The sequence below is a fragment of the Girardinichthys multiradiatus genome, chromosome 3 (assembly GCF_021462225.1).
Source record: "Girardinichthys multiradiatus isolate DD_20200921_A chromosome 3, DD_fGirMul_XY1, whole genome shotgun sequence".
Classification (NCBI taxonomy): Eukaryota; Metazoa; Chordata; class Actinopteri; order Cyprinodontiformes; family Goodeidae; genus Girardinichthys; species Girardinichthys multiradiatus.
In genome coordinates this window covers 41,617,903-41,639,889 of record NC_061796.1, presented here as the reverse complement: position 1 = coordinate 41,639,889, position 21,987 = coordinate 41,617,903, and the positions used below count along the sequence as shown (strand labels likewise).

Genomic DNA, 21,987 nt, shown 5'->3' with positions numbered 1-21,987 from the left:
GGAACGCCTACAATCTACTGAAACCATGCTTCAACAGCTACTGCAACAACAAAGAACTATGGATTCTCATCTCACGGAACTTGGTGGTATGGTTCATGCTTTAAGTGAAATCCTAACCAAACTCTCACCTGCCTCTTCCAATCCTCCAGTTCGTTTAGAGAATCCTCAGCCACCCACAATTCTATCTTCTGGGATCCGAGAGCCTGACTTCCGTCCGTCTGAACTGTTTGATGGTAATCCTAATAACTTTGGTGATTTTTCTCTCCAGTGTGAATTAGCATTTAGTCGTTCCCCCTCCCTTTTCCCTACTGCTGCCTCCAAGATTACTTATATTGTTACCTCGCTAAAGGGATCTGCTCTGCGCTGGGCGCACGCCTATTTGGCATCTAACCCTGTTGAGTCTCTTAGTTATGCTATTTTTTTCAGTCACTTCAAGAGAGTCTTCGATCAACCACTCCAGCAGGAGGCAGCGGCTAAGAAGATACTCACCCTCAAACAGGGAAGGAGAGCGTTGGCGGAGTTCGCCATCGACTTCCGGGTGGCAGCGCAGGAGGTGGGTTGGGATGAAGCGGCACTCAAGGGTATTTTTTGTTAATTCCCTTGCAGATCAAGTAAAGGACCAGTTGGTTTTGAGAGATGAACCAGAAAGACTGGATGAATTAATCAACTCCCTGCTGGTCTTCTGCAACCTCTGCCCACCCCTAGCCGCCCCTGGTCCCACATTTCCGTTGATTTCATCACTGGTCTCCCGCCATCTGACGGTAACAGAGTCATCCTTACTGTTGTTGACAGATTCTCTAAAACAGCCCATTTTGTTCCTTTACCCAAGCTTCCGTCTGCATTGGAGACTACCCAACTCTTGGTTCTCCACGTTTTCCACATCCATGGCATACCTTTGGACATTGTTTCTGACCGAGACCCGCAGTTCATCTCGCAAGTTTGGAAGGAGTTTTGCAAAGCTTTTGGTGCCTCCGTAAGTCTTTCGTCTGGATACCACCCCCAATCTAATGGACCGACAGAAAGATGCAACCAGGAACTTGAAGTCACCTTGAGGTGCGTAATAAATGACAACCCCTCTTCTTGGTGCAAACATCTCACATGGATCGAATATGCTCACAACACACATACTTCCTCTGCTACTGGTTTGTCCCCCTTTGAGGCTTCACTGGGCTATCTACCTCCACTGTTTCCCAGTGTTGAATCTGACATCCTGGACCCCTCTGTTCAGCATTATGTTTCCAGGTGTCGTAGGATCTGTCAACAGACCAGGAGGACCCTCCTACGCACTCTGGAACAAAATAAGAGGTTTGCTAACCGTCACCGTTCTGCTGCACCTGTCTACCGCGTCAATCAGAGAGTCTGGCTTTCCACCAGGAATATTAAATTAAAAAATACTCCTAGAAAGTTGGCCCCCCGTTTCATTGGCCCTTTTCGCATCGAGAGGATCATCAACCCATCTGCGGTGAGACTCAAACTACCATCTTCCATGCACATTCACCCTACTTTCCATGTTTCCCAGATCCCCCTCCCCCCGCTCGACTTATTGATGACCACCCTGCATATACGGTCAATTGTATCCTGGATGCTCGGCGTAGGGAGCGTGGTTTTCAATATCTTGCGGATTGGGCAGGATATGGACCTGAAGAGAGAACCTGGGTTCCCCGTTCTCACATCCTGGACCCTGCTCTCATCACGTCCTTTTACAAACGCCATCCTGAAAAACTTTCTGGATTGCCTGGAGGCAATCGTTGAGGGGAGGGTACTGTAGGATCTCTGCTCCTCCCCTCCTGGTTGGTTCTGGCAGCTCATTGTCTGTAGCTGCAACGCATTCTCCTAATGAGCTCATGGGCTTCTTAAGGTAGCTGCTGATACAGACCTTTGCTGGAACATAACCTCAGTTATGTGGACTCCTGTCGGCCTACCTGCCTGCCAACATCTGGTAATACTCCCTCCTAAGGACTGCACTGTAAATATTCTCATTACCAGTACTCTCTCTCTCTCTCCTTGGATTCCTGGGTTTACCTCCTCCTCCTCTGGCTTCTGGACAACTCCAACTCAAGATTCCTTAAACAAAGTCTACAGTAGAAATAAACCTCATTTACCGTCTTATCCTGTGTGCTGAGTCTGTTTCATCCTCTGGTTTTTTTCTACTTCGACTATTTAAGCAATTCATGATACAACACTCTTTCTCTTAACACTAACATGAATACATTAAACATTTTTTTCGGTAACTAACTGTCACAATATTTTTCATTTTATTGTGGTTGTATTTTTTCTTCTTTCCTATTTTATATTCAGCACTTTGGTCAGAGCTCGCTGTTTTCAAGGTGCTTTATAGATAAAGTTGATTTGGCTAAAATAATCTGAAACAACTAAGTACCAATTTTCCCTCTTATCTGCAACCCAAGTAGGGACTGTAAGCTAGTCTAGGCAAGACTGCCATACATTAGAAAGTGATGATGGAAGGTGATGGGAAGAGGTGGAGATGAGAGCTGGGGAGAAAAACATAATGACACAGAGACTGCAAAGAATGGAGACAGAACCATAAAGAGAGGGGGAAGGTGACATTTGCTCTGATTGATAGGAAAAGATGATGAAAGAGACTGACTGGAAAAGACATGGCCCCTGATAAAATATCTGACTTTAACTCTCACTGTGACAGTCTGTCAGCTCCCTGGAATGAATCATACCCCAGAGATGTTTCATCTACTCTTGTGCTATTGCCTCAAAAGACACATTCCCTCAGTGTGATTAAATTACAGCATCACGGTTCAAGCGGTAATTGCTGCTAAAAGGTGCTGCGTTTACTCTGGACTGGGTTTTGTAGACACATAAGCCTAATCTTATCATATCTGAATCCTCGTAAATTGCACACAAACCAAGCCAAATCTAGACTGTTATAATAGGCCCAAAGTTTTGTTCTGTCTTTAATGTGTGCAGGGATGCGCTCTGGACCTCCTACGACGCTGTGGTGGCTGCTGCTGTGTTCTATGCTGTGGTCTGCCGGGGCAGTGGCTGCACAGAGTGGTACATCAGTAGACTGGACAAGCTGGTTAGCAGAGCCAGTTTAGTTGTGGCCTGTCCCTTGGACTCTACAGTGAAGGTGAGGAGAAGAGGATGTTGGCCAAACTGACATCCATCATGAACAATGCCTCTCACCCATCTACAACACTGAGCAGAGCACCCTGAGCAGCTCCTTCAGCAGAAGGCTGATGCTGCCACAGTGCAGAAAGGAGCTTTAGAAGGTCCTTCCTCCCATCAACAATAAGACCTGCAAATGTACAATACTGCCAATATATACATGTTTCACCTCATTTATATCTCTTCTTTCTATGTATATAGTGTATATATTTGTTGTAACCTTATTCTAGATATAGTGTTTATGTTTTAAATGTAGCTTTTTTTTGTTGCTTCGCTTGCACTATTTGTTTTTATTAACACTTTTCTTTAAATTATCTTCCTAGATGTCCTAGATTTTATCTTATTTTATCTTAATACAGCTCAAAACGAATGTGACATTAAAGGATTTTTTTATTATATCACCAATTATATTTTAATCAGGGTTCATTTTGAGATATACCTTGACCTCAGCTCATGTCCACTGATTACTGGTCTGTATCTGTGCAGATCCTGTTTCTTATTCAGTTTACTTAGTTTATATATTTAGGTCTGACCAGCTGGCAAAAAAGGAGTGGCTGTAAGTAACCCTTTCCTAGCCAAGAGCATATGCAAATAAACGTTGAGGATATATTTTGTTCACCACCTTTGCATCATTCAGCTTTTTTATTTGGGACAATATATTATCATTATTAATTATCATTATTGTGGAGAAAAGAGACAGGAAAAGTTTCCATTAGCAAGGGAAAACTATTTGTTCTAAGGCTATCTGAAAACATCCACAAGCCAAGGGGAATAAGTTTGATTCCATATTCCCTACCCATATGGACTGATTGCACACGAATCCTCTACATGTTGTTTAATCTCCGCTGTGCTTCCAACAGACTCAAACTTGTTCACAATGCACAGACGATCAGAGCTCAGGTACTTTTTTTGAGAACACAGTGGTGTCATTCTGCCAGAATCCTCACAGTGCATCACTGAACTGAGCTCCAATTAATTGGAGCTGTCTCCCTTTCAACACCTCGTTAGCTTAATTGGATTAACAAAGAGAAACTTTTTGATGGGCAGCTGATTTCAGAGCTGCCTGGCGACTCTCTGAAAACTGCAGAAAGTATTTTCTGTAACACAGGGGTGGCTTACCTTACAGATCTTATGGTGCGTTGCAGTTAAAGTATGCAACTTGGACTCAAGTACGATTGTTATAAAAGGTTGTAGTTGTTGTTGGCATGTGGCACATCCCTACTCAGCCCAGATTGTACCTGCTACTGAGCAGGTCCCAAAAAACAGGTACTGGGCTAGAACATCCAGTAATGGAAACACTTGCAAAACGGGCTGAGTAGAGTGGAGCTGGCCTAAGTAGAACCCGAGAAAAAGGGTCAGTAGTTAGAACACAAGCCCTTGCACTACCAATGTTGAGGGTCTTTTTCCCAATTAGAGCCAGGGAACTGGCAAACTAGACCTGTCTTGACATGATTGGCTGGGTTTGTGACAGACAGGATCAGAATCCAAAATGACAAAACCGACTGAATGAAAGATTGTTTGTTTGTCGCTTTCCCACCTGAATGTGTTATATAAGAAGATTCCTCACTCATTGTTTGTTTTGTAAAGGGTATGTGTGTGTTGTCTATTTGCCAACACAACCTAATGGTGCCTGGGGTGGCTTCCAGGGGTGTGGATCATCATAATGTTAGGAGATTAGCTTCCCCTAATTGTGCTTTTCTAATAGTGTGCGTGTGTGTGTGTGCGTGTACGTGTGTGTCACTGTGACTGTTTGGGGCTAATGGCTTCTCAAAGCCAAGGGCTGGCGAACCGCCGTCCCCCCCAGGCTTTTTGTTTAACCCAAATCATTTTGGAAAGCGAAGCCACTAAACCTCCCTCGGACCTGAGGCACTCTGATTGGTCATGACACACTGTAAAGAGGAAGCTGATTGGTGGTGACAGTTAGGGTCTTATGGCCAGTTTGGTGACCCAGACTGTGGGGAGGGGGGAAAGGTCATCCTGTAGACGACAAACAAACAAAAGATCATAGGCTCATGTAGAAACAATATGGCAGTTCTTTGGAACAGGGTCAGGTGGGGAAGAGTTTTCATATTCTGCCGGTATAATATGAGCTACAACAGCAATTAATTTCCCTTTGGAATGAATAAAGTATTTCTGGATTGAATTCAATTTAACTGAATGTACTGAACCATGTAATGTCTGAATGCTTGTGGTAAACCCATCAATTACAAGTTTTACACTAAAACTGTTTCACATTTCCAGATAAAAATAGTGAAACAAAAAAAAAATATTGTGATACAATCAAATAAGTTTTAAGTTTAAAGAAGTCAAATTAAAAAAAGTTTAATTTGTATTCATATATTGTATGTAAACAAACCCATCCAAAAATATTTGCACTCCTTGTAAAGTTGCACACAAAGCCTTAAAATTAATGCATCTTTTATTACAATAGTATAAACTAACAATACTACAATTTCTGCAGTTCTTTAAAAGCAAGATACTCTTTGGTTCTCATCCATCCTTGTTGGACCCTATTCCAGTTAGTTTTAACATATTGATTATTGCTCTGAATGTGGATATCAACATGTTTAGGTGAGCAGGAATGTTTAAGTGATCATTTTCTGACCAATGAAAATAAACACACATCTCCCTTATGTGTAATTACAAGTTCAATAACAAGTTCTCATGTCTTTCCTATTTTAAAGAGTGGCCAGATAAACTGAGTGTCTTTATCACATCATATTTATTCCACAGGAGGTGCAGTTTGCTGATGCAAGACAACCAAATTAACATTTTTCAGCATTTGACCCGCTGATGCCCAGTCAAAGCTGATCAGGAGAATATCTGTCAGTTTTGATCACAAATTTAAGATGCATTACTTATAAGGTTTTTCAAAATGTGCATAATTTTGCTATAATAGCATGATTTCTCCATCAGAATTTAGTAACTTCTCTTTTCAAGAGCAAATTCCTGCCTAACCCCTAAACAGCGTTTAACAAAACAACACTACACCCACCTCTGACTGTTTTTAACTTATTCAAGTTTCAGAAAACCTTTGATTGATTAACCTGAACATGTGAATATAAAATTAAAAGCCCCAACCTTGATGGCACTTATGCATGTTATGCTGTGCCCAATTTATACCTAAAAGATTTTTTTCACAGTGGTAAAGTTCTGATTTTCGAGCTAATGAATCCGTCAAAGAACCAGGATATATAGCCACTAAATGATGCACAACCAGTATTTTTTTTTATGTTTTTCGTCGTTACATTGACAAAGAGTATGTTTGAACTTAATGTGCAAATGAAGATATGTTTCTATTAATGTTTGGAAAACATTCAAGCTGAGCTGACCACTAACAGGACAAGAACACAGGATACAGAGGTGAATAACCTTGGAGTTATTTTTGACCAGGACATGTCATTTAAATCCCATATTAAACAGGTTTCTAGGATTTCCTTCTTTCATCTCTGGAACATTGCCAAAATTAGAAATATTCTATCCAGGAGTGACGCTGAAAAACTAGTCCATACATTTGTTACTTCAAGGCTGGACTATTGTAATTATTTACTATCAGGATGTCCACAAAATGCAGTTAAAAGCCTTCAGCTGATTCAAAATGCTGCAGCAAGAGTTCTGATGAAAATTAAAAAGAGAGATCATATTTCTCCTATTTTAGCTTCCCTTCATTGGCTCCCTGTTAAATCCAGAATAGAATATAAAATTCTCCTCCTCACATATAAAGCCCTTAATGATTTAGCTCCATCATACATCAGAGATCTGATTGTTCCATATGTTCCTAACAGAGCACTTCGTTCTCAGACTGCAGGTTTACTGGTGGTTCCTAGAGTCTCTAGAAGTAGAATGGGAGGCAGATCCTTTAGTTATCAGGCTCCTCTCCTGTGGAACCAGCTCCTAGTTTTAGTCCGTGAGGGAGACACCCTGTCTACTTTTAAGGCTAGGCTTAAAACGTTCCTTTTTGATAAAGCTTATAGTTAGTGACTTAGGTTATCCTGAGCTATCTTCCCTATTTTTACCTCTGTCTTCTTCCCTCCCTGTTAGATGAAGTCAGGTTTAGCCTAAACCGGCTCAGTTATGGTTGAGGTGCAAACACACCCTCCATTTCTGCTACTTGTATGACCCCTTCTCTTTTCCAATGGTTATAATCAGTCTGACAGAGAGAGGTATCCAGATCCTTGTGGTTTTTAGTATAACAATGGACATCAGTGGGCTCTAGATGGACAAACTGTCTACTTTTAAGGCTAGGCTTAAAACTTTCCTTTTTGATAAAGCTTATAGTAAGAAAACTGGCTCAACGTTTATCTGTTCTTTCTTTCTAGGTGAAACAACTAAAGGAGCTACATCCATTAACATTTACTTTTCCTTCCCATAGAAAGTACTCCTGGATCAATGCTTCTGTGTTCTTTTTGTGTCTCTGCTCTGTTCTCTCAAACCCCCAGTCGGTCGTGGCAGATGGCAGCTCACACTGAGCCTGGTTCTGGTGGAGGTTTCTTCCTGTTAAAAGGGAGTTTTTCCTCTCCACTGTCGCTACATGCATGCTCAGTATGAGGGATTGCTGCAAAGTCAACGCAAGTGACTGTCCACTGTATCTACATGCTCATCCAGGAGGAGGGAATGCTGCAAGTCACTGACTGTATGCAATCTGCTGGGTTTCCTTAGATAGAAAAACTTTTTATCCAATTTGAATAAATAACTGAATCTGACTGCACTGTTCAATTGTTAGGATTAATTGGAATGTATGTACCTGACTGTTGTGAAGTGCCTTGAGACAACATTTGTTGTTAATTGGCGCTATATAAATAAAACTGAATTGAATTGAATAAGAGCCTATTTATCTCATTCTGATGGATTTTAGCTTCAAATTCCTAAACCTCAAGAGAACCACACATGCATCCTGTGTTTTTTCCTCTCGTTTCCACATTGAATCTAATGAATGGCTCCTGGAGCTTCTTTATCTTTGGTCAGCGTAGCTCATTAACGTCGAAATGAAGAAGAAATGTGCAGGTCTGCGTTAGCAGCAAGTCTCACTCTAATACATTTTGTCCTCGCACTTCCTTTTCTCTCTGCTTCTTCATCTGTTCACCGTCTCCTTGTCTCTTCCTTCCTCTTCATTATTTTTGAATTCCTCCTCTTTTTTCTTTTTCCCTATATTTCTCTTTCCTTTTGCTCTTGTTCTGCAATGCTTCAGCATCTGCATTTTTTTCCTCCTTCTGTGTGACAAGAGCTTTTATTTCTGACTCCACAGGTGGTGGGATGGAGAAAGGATGTGTCAACATAGAAATGATGCTGGCCTTGTTGGAGCTGATGCGGCTCTGTGAACTAAAGATCTACAGACGATGCTCACAAATGGAGTCAAGAACCAAAGAATAGTGTGTTTACCCTTAAACAATTATTGTGGCTTGTGTGAGAAAGGATGATAGTATCTGTGGTTGGATCTCTGCCTGTGCAGGAAAGATTGTATTTTTTTGTGTATATGTAACTATTTAAGTTATAGATGTAAATTCTCATAATAACGGTGTTTAATGTGGTTTGGCCTGACAGCTGTCTGCCGCATCAAGAAAACTCATATTTGTTGCTATCCACTTCACTGCTGTAGTTATATCTGAATGAAACTTTGAAAAGATGACTTTAAAGAGAACCACTGTGTGTCCCTATGACTAAATGCTGTCCAATTTTTCTGCCTTGAAAAGATGAGCCAGTCACAGAGAACAGACATTGACACCTCTTTACCTCAACCAAGTATGCATATCTGAAAGGAAGGCTTTCAAAAACACAACAAAGAGAACAGAAATGTGTATTCATATTTACATCAAGTTGTTTTCTTTTCTGCACGTTCTTAATTTGAACGTTAAACAGTTGAGTATAATAGAAAATAAAAGGCAAAATCTCAACATATTGCAGGCAGTGTATTCTTTTAAAACAAGACAGTTTAAATCGTGGCATTTTGATTTTAAGTAAATATAAAGATGTAAGATTTAAAATAAGATCCATGTGGAAATGCCCTAACTTAGCTGTGCTTTGTACTATGCAGAGAAATCTGATTTTGATCTGATTGCAATCTCAGCATATTGCATTATTTGTTATTTCTCATTTCCTTCTCTTCTTCTGCAGTTCATGCTGGATGAACCAGCTCTTAAATAAGCATGTTAAACAGTGGATGCATTTGCGGTTGATTGCCATCTTTTTCTGGTTAAAATAAGTCCTACATTTAAATAGAAGCCCAACCTCTGTCATGTTAAACACACAATATATACATAGAAGCCCAGTAATATTTGGCTGAATGTCCCTTCGCAAGTTGCAACTCAATTACACATGTTTAATAGTCATCAACAAGCTTCTGGCATAACTCTCTCTAGACATAAAACCCCTCTTTATGGCAGAACTGGTAAAGCCATTTAAACTGGTTAGTTTATTTGCGTGGAGCCAGCTTTGAAACAAAACCCTGACATTTTCAACAGGGTTGAGGTTGGGACTTTTAAGGCCATTCCAGATGCATATTATTAGCCTGCTTATCAGTCAAAAGCATTTATGATGTATTTATCATTAGCATGCTGAAACATTCAGCTATGTCCAAGTTTCAGACTTTGTTTCTGTCACCCTCAAATAAAGTAAACAGATTAGAATAATCAGAAACCATAAAGGAACTCGATTATAACCTGAAAACTGCTGAACACCAGCGTCAATGTCCACAGTGAAGCAGGTTTTACATCAACATGGACTGAGAGGGTGTCAACCAAGAAATAAATAATCTGCACCTTCAACCTCGTCTGAAATTTGCAGCAGTAAACATGCAACAGCCAACTGCCTTCTGGAGAAATGTTTTATGGTCAGGCAAGCGAAAGACTTACATATATGGCCACAGTAACAAGAAGCAGTGTCATGCTGTGAGGCGGTTTTACTGCCAGTAGTACGAGTTGCACAAGGTAGATATAAAAGGCGCAGTACCTCCAGGTTCTTCAACTTGTCAAAAGGTCAAATTGAAGATTATGAACTGAGTTGTGTTCATACAACGATAAATATTTTTGGGAATGTATGTATATTTCTGACCCTATATTTATAGTTTTGGCCTTGTATTGATTGGAGAACATCCACAAGACATTTCAACTTGTGACTCAATTCCTGTTTTGTAATTTTTTTAAGGTGTGTGGAGTTATTTTTGATCTCGTGACCCTAAAAAGCAGTTTCAATAAATCCCCAAATTAATATGAGGTTTATTTCTCATATGTAAACTGTTCCTGGACAATTACTGTAAGACATCTGATTGAACTGTGAGTTAATGGGTTAATATTGTCAGATAATAATTACAAAATAAAAAACAGAACTGATATTCTGTAGTAAAACCTCTTCCCTTCTTTGTTCTGGTTATTCCATAAAGCTTTGCTAGTTGAACATGTATCTCTGGGCATTTGTAAAAACATATATATATCTACATTAGAACAGAAAAGTTGTTGTTGTGCCATCCACATGCTAAAGCAGATTCACCTTTGACAATATTTTCATGAACAGTCATTTAATTGTATTTGCTATTTTAAATTTTCACATAATGAGAACCTCTGAGCCTCAGAGTAGAAGAAGCTGTTTCTATGTTGTTGTCTAAATGAGGAAAACTCTGCATTCAACCAAACATACCCATCTGCCTAATTAACTGTCTATCTGTTAAATGTGGTTTGTTGCCATGACAGGTGTTTGTGTGTGTGGGTGTGTGTGTGCTTTCATAGTGGAGTGTGATGAGCGAGCTGAATGCTAATGTGACAGTCTGCAGCGGAGGAGAGCGCAGGCACCGCCAGACGAGAAGAGGGAAGCATGTGCACGAGCATGAACCCAATGACTCGCTTCAACAAGGACACACTGACACACAGGCAGTACAGCATCTGATAGATTAAATAAAACTCTTCTATGGATGAGGAAAAGATTACCTGTGAATGCAGAGAACCATGTGCACTGGAACATTTTAACCCAAAAGATGAGCATTTTAAATATTTTTCACCTTTTGTCTACCATTACCAGACACACTCGCTTCCCATATAACACAGAAATATGTAAATTACCATTCAAGGGCAGTTTCAGAACAATTTGAGAACGGTGCCAACTCAGCACTGCAAAAAAAAAGCACACCAACAATGTTTCATCTTTTAGACGGAAGCACACAGATATCAAGCTCCTCATGAAACTCTGTGAAGGTTGTTTGATGACCTTTTTCAAGCCACAATGAAAAAAGTTCTGGAAGACCACCATCAAGGATGACCAACACATACAAAAGTTACACCTGAGAGTCAAATCAAGGCAAAAAAATCAATGCCTACATGCAAGAGGAGATACATTGGAGCAGAAGAACACTTGGTTACTAAGAAGCGGACACAAGTGAGTTTTAGGAGAAAATGTGACTTATGTTAGTATTCATACATGCATCCACAATAATGATGTTTCATTTTTAGGTTTCATCATTTCTATTTTGTCACAATACTTGGTAAATGCAGGTAACCATGAACATTAACACATAAAACTGCATGAGCTATCGAAGAGGACATATGAGGTTGTTTTGTGTAACAACCTTGTCCATTTACATATAAAGCATTACATAAGCAGCCGCCAATGAACATCAGCAGCTTGAATCACTGCCAGATGTGGGTGATAATTCATAGGTGAAGGACAAGGAAAAAACAAGTGTAGGTTGATTCTGTTAGTTCTGCAGCATTCGCTCTGTGTCTCTGTGTTTTGAGTGGATCTCCTTTGTAAAATGAGGTCAAATGAGGGGCACTGAGAGGGAGGTACTCCAGGTTAGAAATAAGGCAGCTATGAGAGGAAAGGTTTTGAGAAAATGTGGTACATTAAAGCTCTGATTTTGTCAACATGAAGAAACCAAACATTTGCTGACAGATGTTTCGTAGCACAACTGTCATGTGATGCCTCCAGCTGTTCACTGAGCTTACCTAGTTCACATTAATGATGCATCAGTACAATACAGTGGTAACTAGATCTTCAACTTCGTTTAGGCACACTCTTGACCAACAAAGCAGATTTTGATTTATACATTATCTAACAAATCAAAGTCTGTTAGAGAACAGTTAATGATTTCTTAATCTTTACATCCTCTGAACAAAGTCTGAATTTCCAAAGTTGAATACAGGTCTTCCGGTCACCTCCATGGCCACTAGTGTATAAAATCCAGCAATCAGGCATGAAGACTGCTTTACAAACATTTGTAAATTCTAGGATGGTACCATGATGGGATGCCACCTGTGCAACAAGTCCACTGCTAAAATCTCATCACTTCTAAATATTCCACAGTCGTCACTGGTTTTATAACAAAATGGAAGCACTTGCGCTTAAAGCATCTCAGCCACAAAGTGGTAGCCCATGTAAAAATCACAGAGAACAGTCAGCAGATGTTGAGTCACAGAGTGTGCAGAGGTTGGCAACTTCCCCCAGCTTGCTGCTTTAGGACCTGGATAACTTGCTTTAACTGAAGGAACCTTCCTTGTCACCATAAGATTCTGAAGGGGAATTTCCATTCAACCTTAAGCTCAAACACATCTGGGCTGTGCAGCAGGACAGGGATCCATAGCACACCAGCAAGTCCACCTCTGAGTGGCTCAAAGACAACTAAATGAAGGTTTTAGAGTGGCCCTGTCAAACTGCAGACTTAAATATGATTCTGATGGTGTAGCATGGCTTCAAACGTCAAGTTCATGGTCAATCATCCTCTACTGTAGCTGAATTACAACAATTGTGGGAAGCACAATGGAACAACATTCCTCCACACGGATGTAAAAGGCTCAAATATAACACAAAAGCAAAACCAGATTAAAAAAACTGTAAGGGGGCAAATACTTTTTCCTGGCACAGTAGTAAACATGATGCTATGTCTGAAGCAATGTTACTTTAATAATTTCTTTAAAATGTATAAATGTGCAAACAAGAAAACAAAACAAATGCAACAGAATCTATAAGACTATCAGATGTGTTGGTGAGGCTCGTGTAGGGAGGTCTTCGTCCTCAACGCGGCTGTCCCGGGTTCGAGCCCCAGCCTGGTGAAGTTTACTATATGTCTTTCCCCTATCTCCACCCCATTTCCTGTCTGTCTACTTAAAAACAAAAGTTAAAATAAGGCCACTAGTGCTGCAAAATAAAATATAAAAAAAAAATTGAAACCCAACACTCACACACATGCTAAACCTAACCCAATAACAGCATTTAAAAATGTGAGGATCAGGAAAATGTCATCACTTTTTTGGTAAAATATGAAAAACGGTTCTCACTCAGCAGCAAGTACAAGAACACACACACTTCACACACTATTAGTGACGTGGGAGCCAACAGGCACACAGCCACCCAGTTTGAAAGAAATGCGAAAATGTGCCAAAATCCAAACATTCTGAGCGTAATGAAATTCTTTGCTCAAACACATCATGTCAGCGATAAGTACACACTGAGTTGCTGGCCATTGGATGTGCATGGTTTCCATGGAGACCAAAAGGAAGAGGCTGAGACTGCATGTGCATCGCTATTCTTTATCAGTAACCAGAACTGCAAAATGAGTACATTTTATGATTGCTGTCTATACTTTTTATCCTTTACAATAAAAAGTGCTGGACTGGGTTAGTGGGTTCATGCCTGGAGGATTTGGCTTAAAGCTTATCTAGATATGTGTGTCAGGGGGACAGAGGAGAAAACACAAAGCGAAGAGGAGGAGGTGTGGAGAGCATATCCACGAGTTTCTGTTCAAAAGCAAGCAGCAGACATCCTTGGTCCAGCCATCACCCATCCACCTCAACCACCCCTGGGGGAGGGGAGGAGGTAGAAGAGGGCGGCTGCATGTCATCAGCACTAAAAATGCAGGAGGAGGATTACAAATGGCCACAAGAAGAGGGGTGGCATTTGAGAAAATGAACAAGCGAACTCTGATTGACCACTGTCAGTTCAGGTCAGTTAAATTTTTGTCCTTTGCAGATGTGGGGCAAGCTGCCGCCTTTACACTTCACCGGTGAAGCGAGATGTGTTGATGGGTGAGAAGGGGGGAGGAAGGCGGGGGTTAGCCCAAGGTGGATGTCTGTACCAAATCTGCCAGCTTCTTTTTGCTCTACTGTACATGCACCTCAGCTGGAAGATGACGAGTGACAAAAACACATTATGTATTTCTACTCAAACTGATGTTAAGATGAGGATGGTGAATTTTTATGTTTTAATATCCTCCACTATCCCTAAAGCAGTGAAGGAATCTCCATTCCATTAACCAGGTTTTTACCACCCATGGACCACTAGGTCTGCCATTGCGTCATTCTCTTTCATTAAGACATTTTTTTTAACTGATGCCATGTTTACTGAGATTCATGGACTCTACAAGGTGAATTTACCAACCGGTAAATTGAGAGCTTTGCTTTTCGACTCGGACCTTCTCTTCACCACAATGGACCGGCACAGTGCCCCCATTACTGTGGCAGCCGCACCGATCCGTCTGTCGATCTCCCGCTCCATTCTTCCCTCACTCGTGAACAAGACCCCGAGATACTTAAACTCCTCCACTTGAGGCAGGAACTCCCCTCCAACCTGAAGAGGACAAGCCACCCTTTTCTGGTCGAGTACCATGGCCTCGGACTTGGAGGAGCTGATCCTCATCCCAGCCGCTTCACACTCGGCTGCGAACCGCCACAGCGCATGCTGTAGGTCTTGGCTAGAGGGGGCCAGCAGGACCACGTCATCCGCAAAAAGAAGAGACAAAATCCACTGGTCCCCAAACCAGACCCCTTGGCTGCGTCTAGAAATCCTGTCCATAAAAGTTATGAACAGGACCGGTGACAAAGGGCAGCCCTGCCGGAGTCCAACATGCACTGGGAACAGGTCCGACTTAGTGCCGGCAATGCGGACCAAACTCCTGCTCCGCTCGTACAGGGACCGGATGGCCCCTAATAAAGGGCCCCCAATTCCATACTCCTGGAGCACCCCCCACAGGGCATCACGAGGGACAGAGTCGAATGCCTTCTCCAGGTCCACAAAACACATGTGAACCGGTTGGGCAAACTCCCATGAACCCTCGAGCACCCTGTAGAGTGTATAGAGCTGGTCCAGTGTTCCACGGCCGGGAGGAAAACCACACTGCTCCTCCTGAAGCCGAGGTTCGACTATCGGTCGGACTCTCCTCTCCAATACCCTGGCGTATGCCTTACCAGGGAGGCTGAGGAGTGTGATCCCCCTGTAGTTGGAACACACCCTCCGGTCCCCCTTCTTATGAAGGGGGACCACCACCCCAGTCTGCCAGTCCAGAGGCACTGTCCCCGACCGCCACGCAATGTTGAAGAGGCGTGTCAACCATGACAGCCCTACAACATCCAGAGACTTGAGGTACTCAGGGCGGATCTCATCCACCCCCGAAGCCTTGCCACCGCTGAACTTTTTAACCACCTCGGTGACTTCAGCCTGGGTGATGAAAGAGTCCAACCCCGAGTCCCCAGCCTCTGTTTCCACCACGGAATGCGTGATGCAGGATTGAGGAGATCCTCGAAGTACTCCTTCCACCGCCCGATAATGTCCTCAGTCGAGGTCAGCAGTCTCCTGCCCCCACTATAAACAGTGTTGGCGAAGCACTGCTTCCCCCTCCTGAGGCGCCGGACGGTTTGCCAGAATCGCTTCGAGGCCAACCGGTAGTCCTTCTCCATGGCCTCACCGAACTCTTCCCAGGCCCGAGTTTTTGCCTCTGCCACAGCCCGGGCCGCAGCATGCTTGGCCTCACGGTACCCGTCAGCCGCCTCAGGAGTCCCACAAGCCAACCACAGGCTTTCTCCTCCTCCAGCGGATCCAACTCACCACCAGGTGATGATCAGTGGACAGCTCAGCCCCTCTCTTCACCCGAGCGTCCAAAACATGCGGTCGAAGGTCTGATGATACGACAACAAAGTCGATCATCGACCTCCTGCCTAGGGTGTCCTGGTGCCAAGTGCACTGATGGACACCCTTATGTTGGAACATGGTGTTCGTTATGGACAATCCGTGACTAGCACAGAAGTCCAATAACAAAACACCACTCGGATTCAGATCGGGGAGGCCATTCCTCCCGGTCACGCCTCTCCAGGTGTCACTGTCGTTCCCCACGTGGGCGTTGAAGTCCCCCAGCAGAATAATGGAGTCCCCGGGAGGGGCACTATCCAGCACCCCCGACAGGGGGCCGGGTACTCTGCACTACCACTCGGCCCGTAGGCTGAAATGATAGTCAGAGACCTCTCCCCAACCCGAAGGCGCAGGGATACGACCCTCTCATCCACTGGGGTAAACCCCAACACGAGACGGCTGAGCTGGGGGGCAACAAGCAAACCCACACCAGCCCGCCGCCTCTCCCCGTGGGCCACTCCAGAGTAGAAGAGAGCCCAACCCCTCTCAAGGAGATGGGTTCCAGAGCCCACGCTGTGCGTGGAGGCGAGCCCGACTATTTCTAATCGATATCTCTCGACCTCCCGCACAAGCTCAGGCTCCTTCCCCCCCAGCGAGGTGACATTCCACGTCCCTAGAGCCAGCCTAAGCATCCGGGGATCGGGCCGCTGAGGTCTCCACCTTCGTCCGCCACCCAATCCTCTTTGCACCGGTCCCTCATGGTTCCCCCTGCAGGTGGTTGGCCCACTGGGGGATGGCCTCACGTCTCTCGTTCGGGCTTGGCCCGGCCAGGTCCCGCGAGGAACAACCCGGCCACCAGGCGCTCTCCGACGAGTCCCGACCCCAGGCCTGGCTCCAGGGTGGGACCCCGGCTCCGCCGTACCGGGCGACGTCACGTGCCTCGATATTTTGTTCTTCATGAGGGATTCTTGAACCACTCTTTGTCTGACCCATCCCCTAGAGCCTGTTTGCCATGGGAGACCCTACCAGGGGCATTTAGGCAGTAAGAGGTTAAGGAGCTTAAAAACCTCCACCATGTTAAGCTGAGACGTATGCATCAGATTATGTGAACTATTCATGTATACTTATAAAATTTACACATATGCTTAAGCTAACATTATTTTCTTCAAACTTGATGAAACTTCAGTAGCCAAAACACCTAGGGCAATCTGTAGAATGCATATGTAGCATTGAACATTTATCCCCAGATGGTCAGGCAATCATTACATATTCAAAAAAAATAATGACATCACTGCAAAAGTAACTAACCGGCACTATAGCACACTACATTTTCTACCCTTCATTCCAATGAACATGCACTATACAAAACAGAGGAGCAATAAGTGACACACATCCTTCATGTAAAGGACGCTTTTTCCCCTTCACATCCAGACATACATAAAACGCATTTTTATATATGACAACAAACATTCAAGATAAAGCGTGACAATAACAAAGGATCAGTGTTGAAGTGTTTCAATACTAATGTGCATTAATAACATTATATTATAACATGGTCTTCATTTACACTATCAGTCAAAGGTTTGGACACACCTTTGTCATTCAATGGCTTTTTCTTATTTTTATTACTTTCTACATTGTAGATACAATATAAAACCATCAAAACTATGATGAAAAATGGTGTAGCAAAACGAAAAATCATGAAATAACTCAATGCATATTTTATATTTTAGACTCTTTAAAAAAAAAGAAACCTTGCTTTGATTCCTCCTTGCACACTTTTGGTATTCTCTCGATGAGCTTCATGAGGTAGTCACCTGAAATAGTTTTCCAACAGTCTGAAGTAATAAAATACAGACAAACCATTGAATGAGAAGGTGTAGCCAAAGTTTTGACTGGTAATGTACATTTTGCATGTCCACAGGAAGCTTTAAAGCTGTTATTAAGAGGAAACGTCCCTCAAACTACTTGGCAGCAAAGAACCCAAGATGCCTCCAGTTTGCAAAGCTTTTATTTTAAACTTCAAAGCAAAATAGGCCCATAGCACTGTTTTACTATGCAGAGAAATACATGATATTCATACAGAAAGAGGGTTAGGGGGAAATAAAACTTGTGGAAAAATAGTTCCAGTTACCGCCTTGAGTGCTAACTCTTCACTAAGATGACTCCATCCATTAAACTCCATACCACACGCTGAATATATTACTGGCATGTAGTATTATTATTAACTACTGGAAAACCTTCTGTGAAATACTGTATTTCAAGTAGTGCTTTGCGGTTTTAATATTGTACTGCGATGACAATATATTTTCCATATATCGTGCATCCCAGTTTTAACCATACAGGCATTAAGAAGCAATCCAACATATGGTAATAAAACATGTGATTTTTGTTTGACTCCTCAGCTGTTTCAGAGGATAAAACATATTTTAATGACCTCATTTGTTCCAGTCAAGTAAATATGAAGATTTTTTAAAAATCCCAAATATAATTTGAGATGCTACAAGACTTTTTTTATCTGCACTCTACCTGTTAGAAAACTGCAGTATAAACTCCTACAAAATCTTTTTAAATACATCTGTCTTATTAAGAAAGAGGAAAAACTATGAAATTAAAGAAATTCTATTAAATTAATGAGTTAAAGGTAAAGGCTGAAAGAAATGCTATATTTACGGATGATTCAGGGTTGAACTGACTCTTTATTGGTCCAAATAAATCAGACAATGAAAATTAAAACCACATCCATGTGGATTGTAGCCGCTCAGACGAATTAGTGAGATTTTATTCGATTATAACGGCAGACTGATTTCATATCATGCACGCTCCTGCATCATAAATCTGACAGCAATGTGGCCAGCATGCATGTGCAGCGGACCTCAGACAAAGGGGTATGGTCCCTGTGTTGTTTTCTTTTTTCATGTTTACTCGACATTTTCTTCCTATTTTTGTCTGTGTGGGTGTATCAGAATGTCCACTCAGACCCCTCATGAATTATTCATCAGACCCCCCCCAGCTCTAATCCTGGCCTTTTGTGAAGCCATGGTGCCTGCGTGCCTTCAGGGATCCGGTTTACAGCATCTGCTGCTGGATGCTGTCACTGTCACACAAAACTGAGGGTCCTTCAGGGAAATTTCTGCAGCGAAGGATTCTGTGGCTGTGGTGCGGGAAGGGTTAAAACGCTGACCTGATTTAAAATGCCACCGTTTTTGTTTTATTCCTTTAGGGAATAAAGCAGCATTTTAGACCTCATAAACAATAAACACACTTGCTTAACACTGAGATGGCAGTAATGTATCTGTATGCTTTCTGACCTTATTTAGATAATATATGGAAAACATGACATTGTGATGTTTTAATGTTCCGATCACAATATTGATTGAGATAAACCTAGATCTTCTTCTTGAATTCTCTTTTCCATTATAAGCATGTCTCCACCACTCTGTCTTAGCTTTGTCAACCATCCATTTCAGATGTGGGCACCAAAAACTGTGAAAGACCCGTCTGCAGACTGGATAATTATATATTTATGTGATTTTTGTGAATTGTCAATTTGCACACAATGAAATCGTGATTCAATATATGGTTGCAGCTTTAACCATATTGCTCTTCTGATGTCTATTGTGTTCTTCAAGACTCTAGCCTGACCTATTTTATTATTTATGTAATTATTTTAAATTATATACTATTACTGGCACTAACAGCGACACGATTACCATTTTTGCCTCCTATAAATTTAGAAAACTGATTTGACAGCTAGGACAATGTTTACTCTTGCACTGATTCAAAATATGATTAAGGACGTTTTTAACCATCCAGTTTTAGTTTCAAGCACCTTAAAGATGTTAGGATTGAAATAATTTAGCAGATTTTACCGACCAGAGGTTCATTATTTTATCATCAGACTAAAGAGCTTCCTAACCTACAATCTGAGCCTCACTGACCTCCTTTCTGTCTGCCCTGTGGGAGTATGTTACGGTACCCTGAATCCACTGAGAGGATGTGCTGCTGCAGCAGAAAAAATTAAACTAATTAATGCGAATGTTTTAGCATGACTGCTGTGCGCAGTGGAAGGACCAGCCTCCTTACCGTGGACATACAGCGGGATCAGGTGCAGAGCCAGGACGCACGACAGCAGCATTTGCCTCCAGCATCCCGTGCAGACGCTCGGTTTCTTCTTTCCCTGCATTCTTGTGCAATTTTATGCTCAGACGATCAAACGTGAAATAAAAAATAAAACACCCTGGGTTTTACAAATACTGACAGCAAAGTTCCAATAGCTTTTAGAAAGTATTCCGGACTGATGGGTCTGTAGGTTTCAGTCTAGACTCCAGCCTCTCCGCGCTTCTCCTCCATAGCCACTTGGTCTCTCCGCTGTTTACTCACTCGGCTCAGTTCTCTGTGGCGGGTTTTACGGCTCCATTGCTACAAAACGTGCTGGAGGCGGGGGTGAGGGGTACTAGTTTTGAGGTGGCACAGAGTAAAGGTACGGGTCGGATCGGTACGTTTTGGGGCACTTTGTGTGGCTGAGAGGGAGACAAACGCACGGCGGTCTGCAGCGCGCTCAGCAACCTTCTCATCGTCTGAGGAGGAAGAAAAAGGACTGTTGATGCGCCTCCTCCTCTTCTCCCCCATCCTCATACCACCTCCCCCTTTCTTCCCTCCCTTACTTTCCCAAGACGATTCCCACCTCCTCATTGTTTCTCCATCCGTTTGTTTCATTAAACTTTAAGCGAATTTCGCATCTTTTTTCGTCCAACACCGTCCTTTTCACATTTCCACTTTTTTCTCACTTTCTTCCTCATCATTTGTAATCCACTTTTATACTGCATTAAAATAGGATTTTGTTGTTTATTAAAATTTAGGTATTAAAATTATGTAATGGAGCATATTAGCCTAGGTCGTAAATACTTTGGTCACTAGCTAATGCTTACATTTTAATCCTAACTACTTTATTTCAGTAACAAATCCCATGTAAAGATTTTGAATTTGATGCTTGCAGCATGTTCCAAAAAATTTGGAACAAGGGCAAGAAAAGAGTGGGAAAGTTTAGAAATGCTCAGAAAACACCTGTTTGGATCATTCCACAGATAAACAGGTTAAATGAAAACAGCTTAGTGTCATGATTGTGTACAAAAGGAGACCCTCCCCAAAAGGTCCAGTCGTTCACAAGCAAGAATGGGCTGAGGTTCACGGATTTGTGTGAAAAAATAGTCCAACAGTTTAAAAATAACGTTTCTCAACGTACAGTTGGAAGGAATTTAAGGATTTTAATCACCTACAGTACATAACATCATCAAAAGACTCAGAATCTGGGAAAATCTCTGCACATACGCAGCAAGGCTGACAACCAACATAAATTCTTCTGACCTTCGACCCCTCAGGAGGCACTGCATTACTAACCAACATCATTCTGTAACAGATATTACTACGTGGGCTCAGGAACACGTCAGAAAGCCATTGTCGCTACATCTAAAAGTGCAAATTAAAACTCTACCATGCAAAGCCAAACAACACCAAGAAACGCCGCTGACTTCTCTGGGCCCGAGCTCATCTGAGACGGACTGACACAAATCGGCAAAGTGTGCTGTGGTCTGATGAGTCCGCATTTGAACTTGTTTTTGGAAATCATCGATGTCAGGATTTCCAAAAACTTTTAACTATCCAGATTGTTATCAGCACAAAGTTCAAAAGCCAGCATCTGTGATGGTATGGGGGTGTGTTAGTGCCCATGGCATGGGTAACTTGCACATCTGTGAAGGCACCATTAATGCTGAAAGGTTCATACAGTTTTTGGAGCAACATATGCTGCCTTCAAAGCAAGGACTTTTTAAGAGACATCCCTGATTATTTCAGCAAGAAAAAGTCAAGCCACATTCTGCATGGCTTTGTAGTAAAAAAGAGCGGGTACTAGACTGGCCTGCCTGCAATCCATACCTGTCTTCCATTGGAAAGGTGTGGCGCATTATGAAGCACAAAATACGACAATAGAGACCCCAGACTGCTGAGTAACTGATGTTCTATTTG

General features: G+C 42.3%; 1 protein-coding gene across 10 annotated transcripts in view; it reads right to left on the bottom strand.

The window, feature by feature from the left end:
• cspg5a (chondroitin sulfate proteoglycan 5a) overlaps nt 1-20,567 on the bottom strand; it is an 81,468-nt gene extending 60,901 nt beyond the window's left edge. For 5 of the 10 annotated variants that reach the window (XM_047360580.1, XM_047360583.1, XM_047360581.1 and 2 more), the window contains exon 1: nt 20,050-20,565. In XM_047360580.1, coding sequence (XP_047216536.1) covers nt 20,050-20,149 — 100 coding nt within the window. In that variant the 5' untranslated portion in view covers nt 20,150-20,565. Of the gene's footprint in view, nt 1-20,049 lie in introns of all 10 variants that reach the window. The other 5 variants (XM_047360578.1, XM_047360579.1, XM_047360588.1 and 2 more) reach the window with 3 other exon arrangements.
• Nucleotides 20,568-21,987: the final 1,420 nt, after the last annotated feature.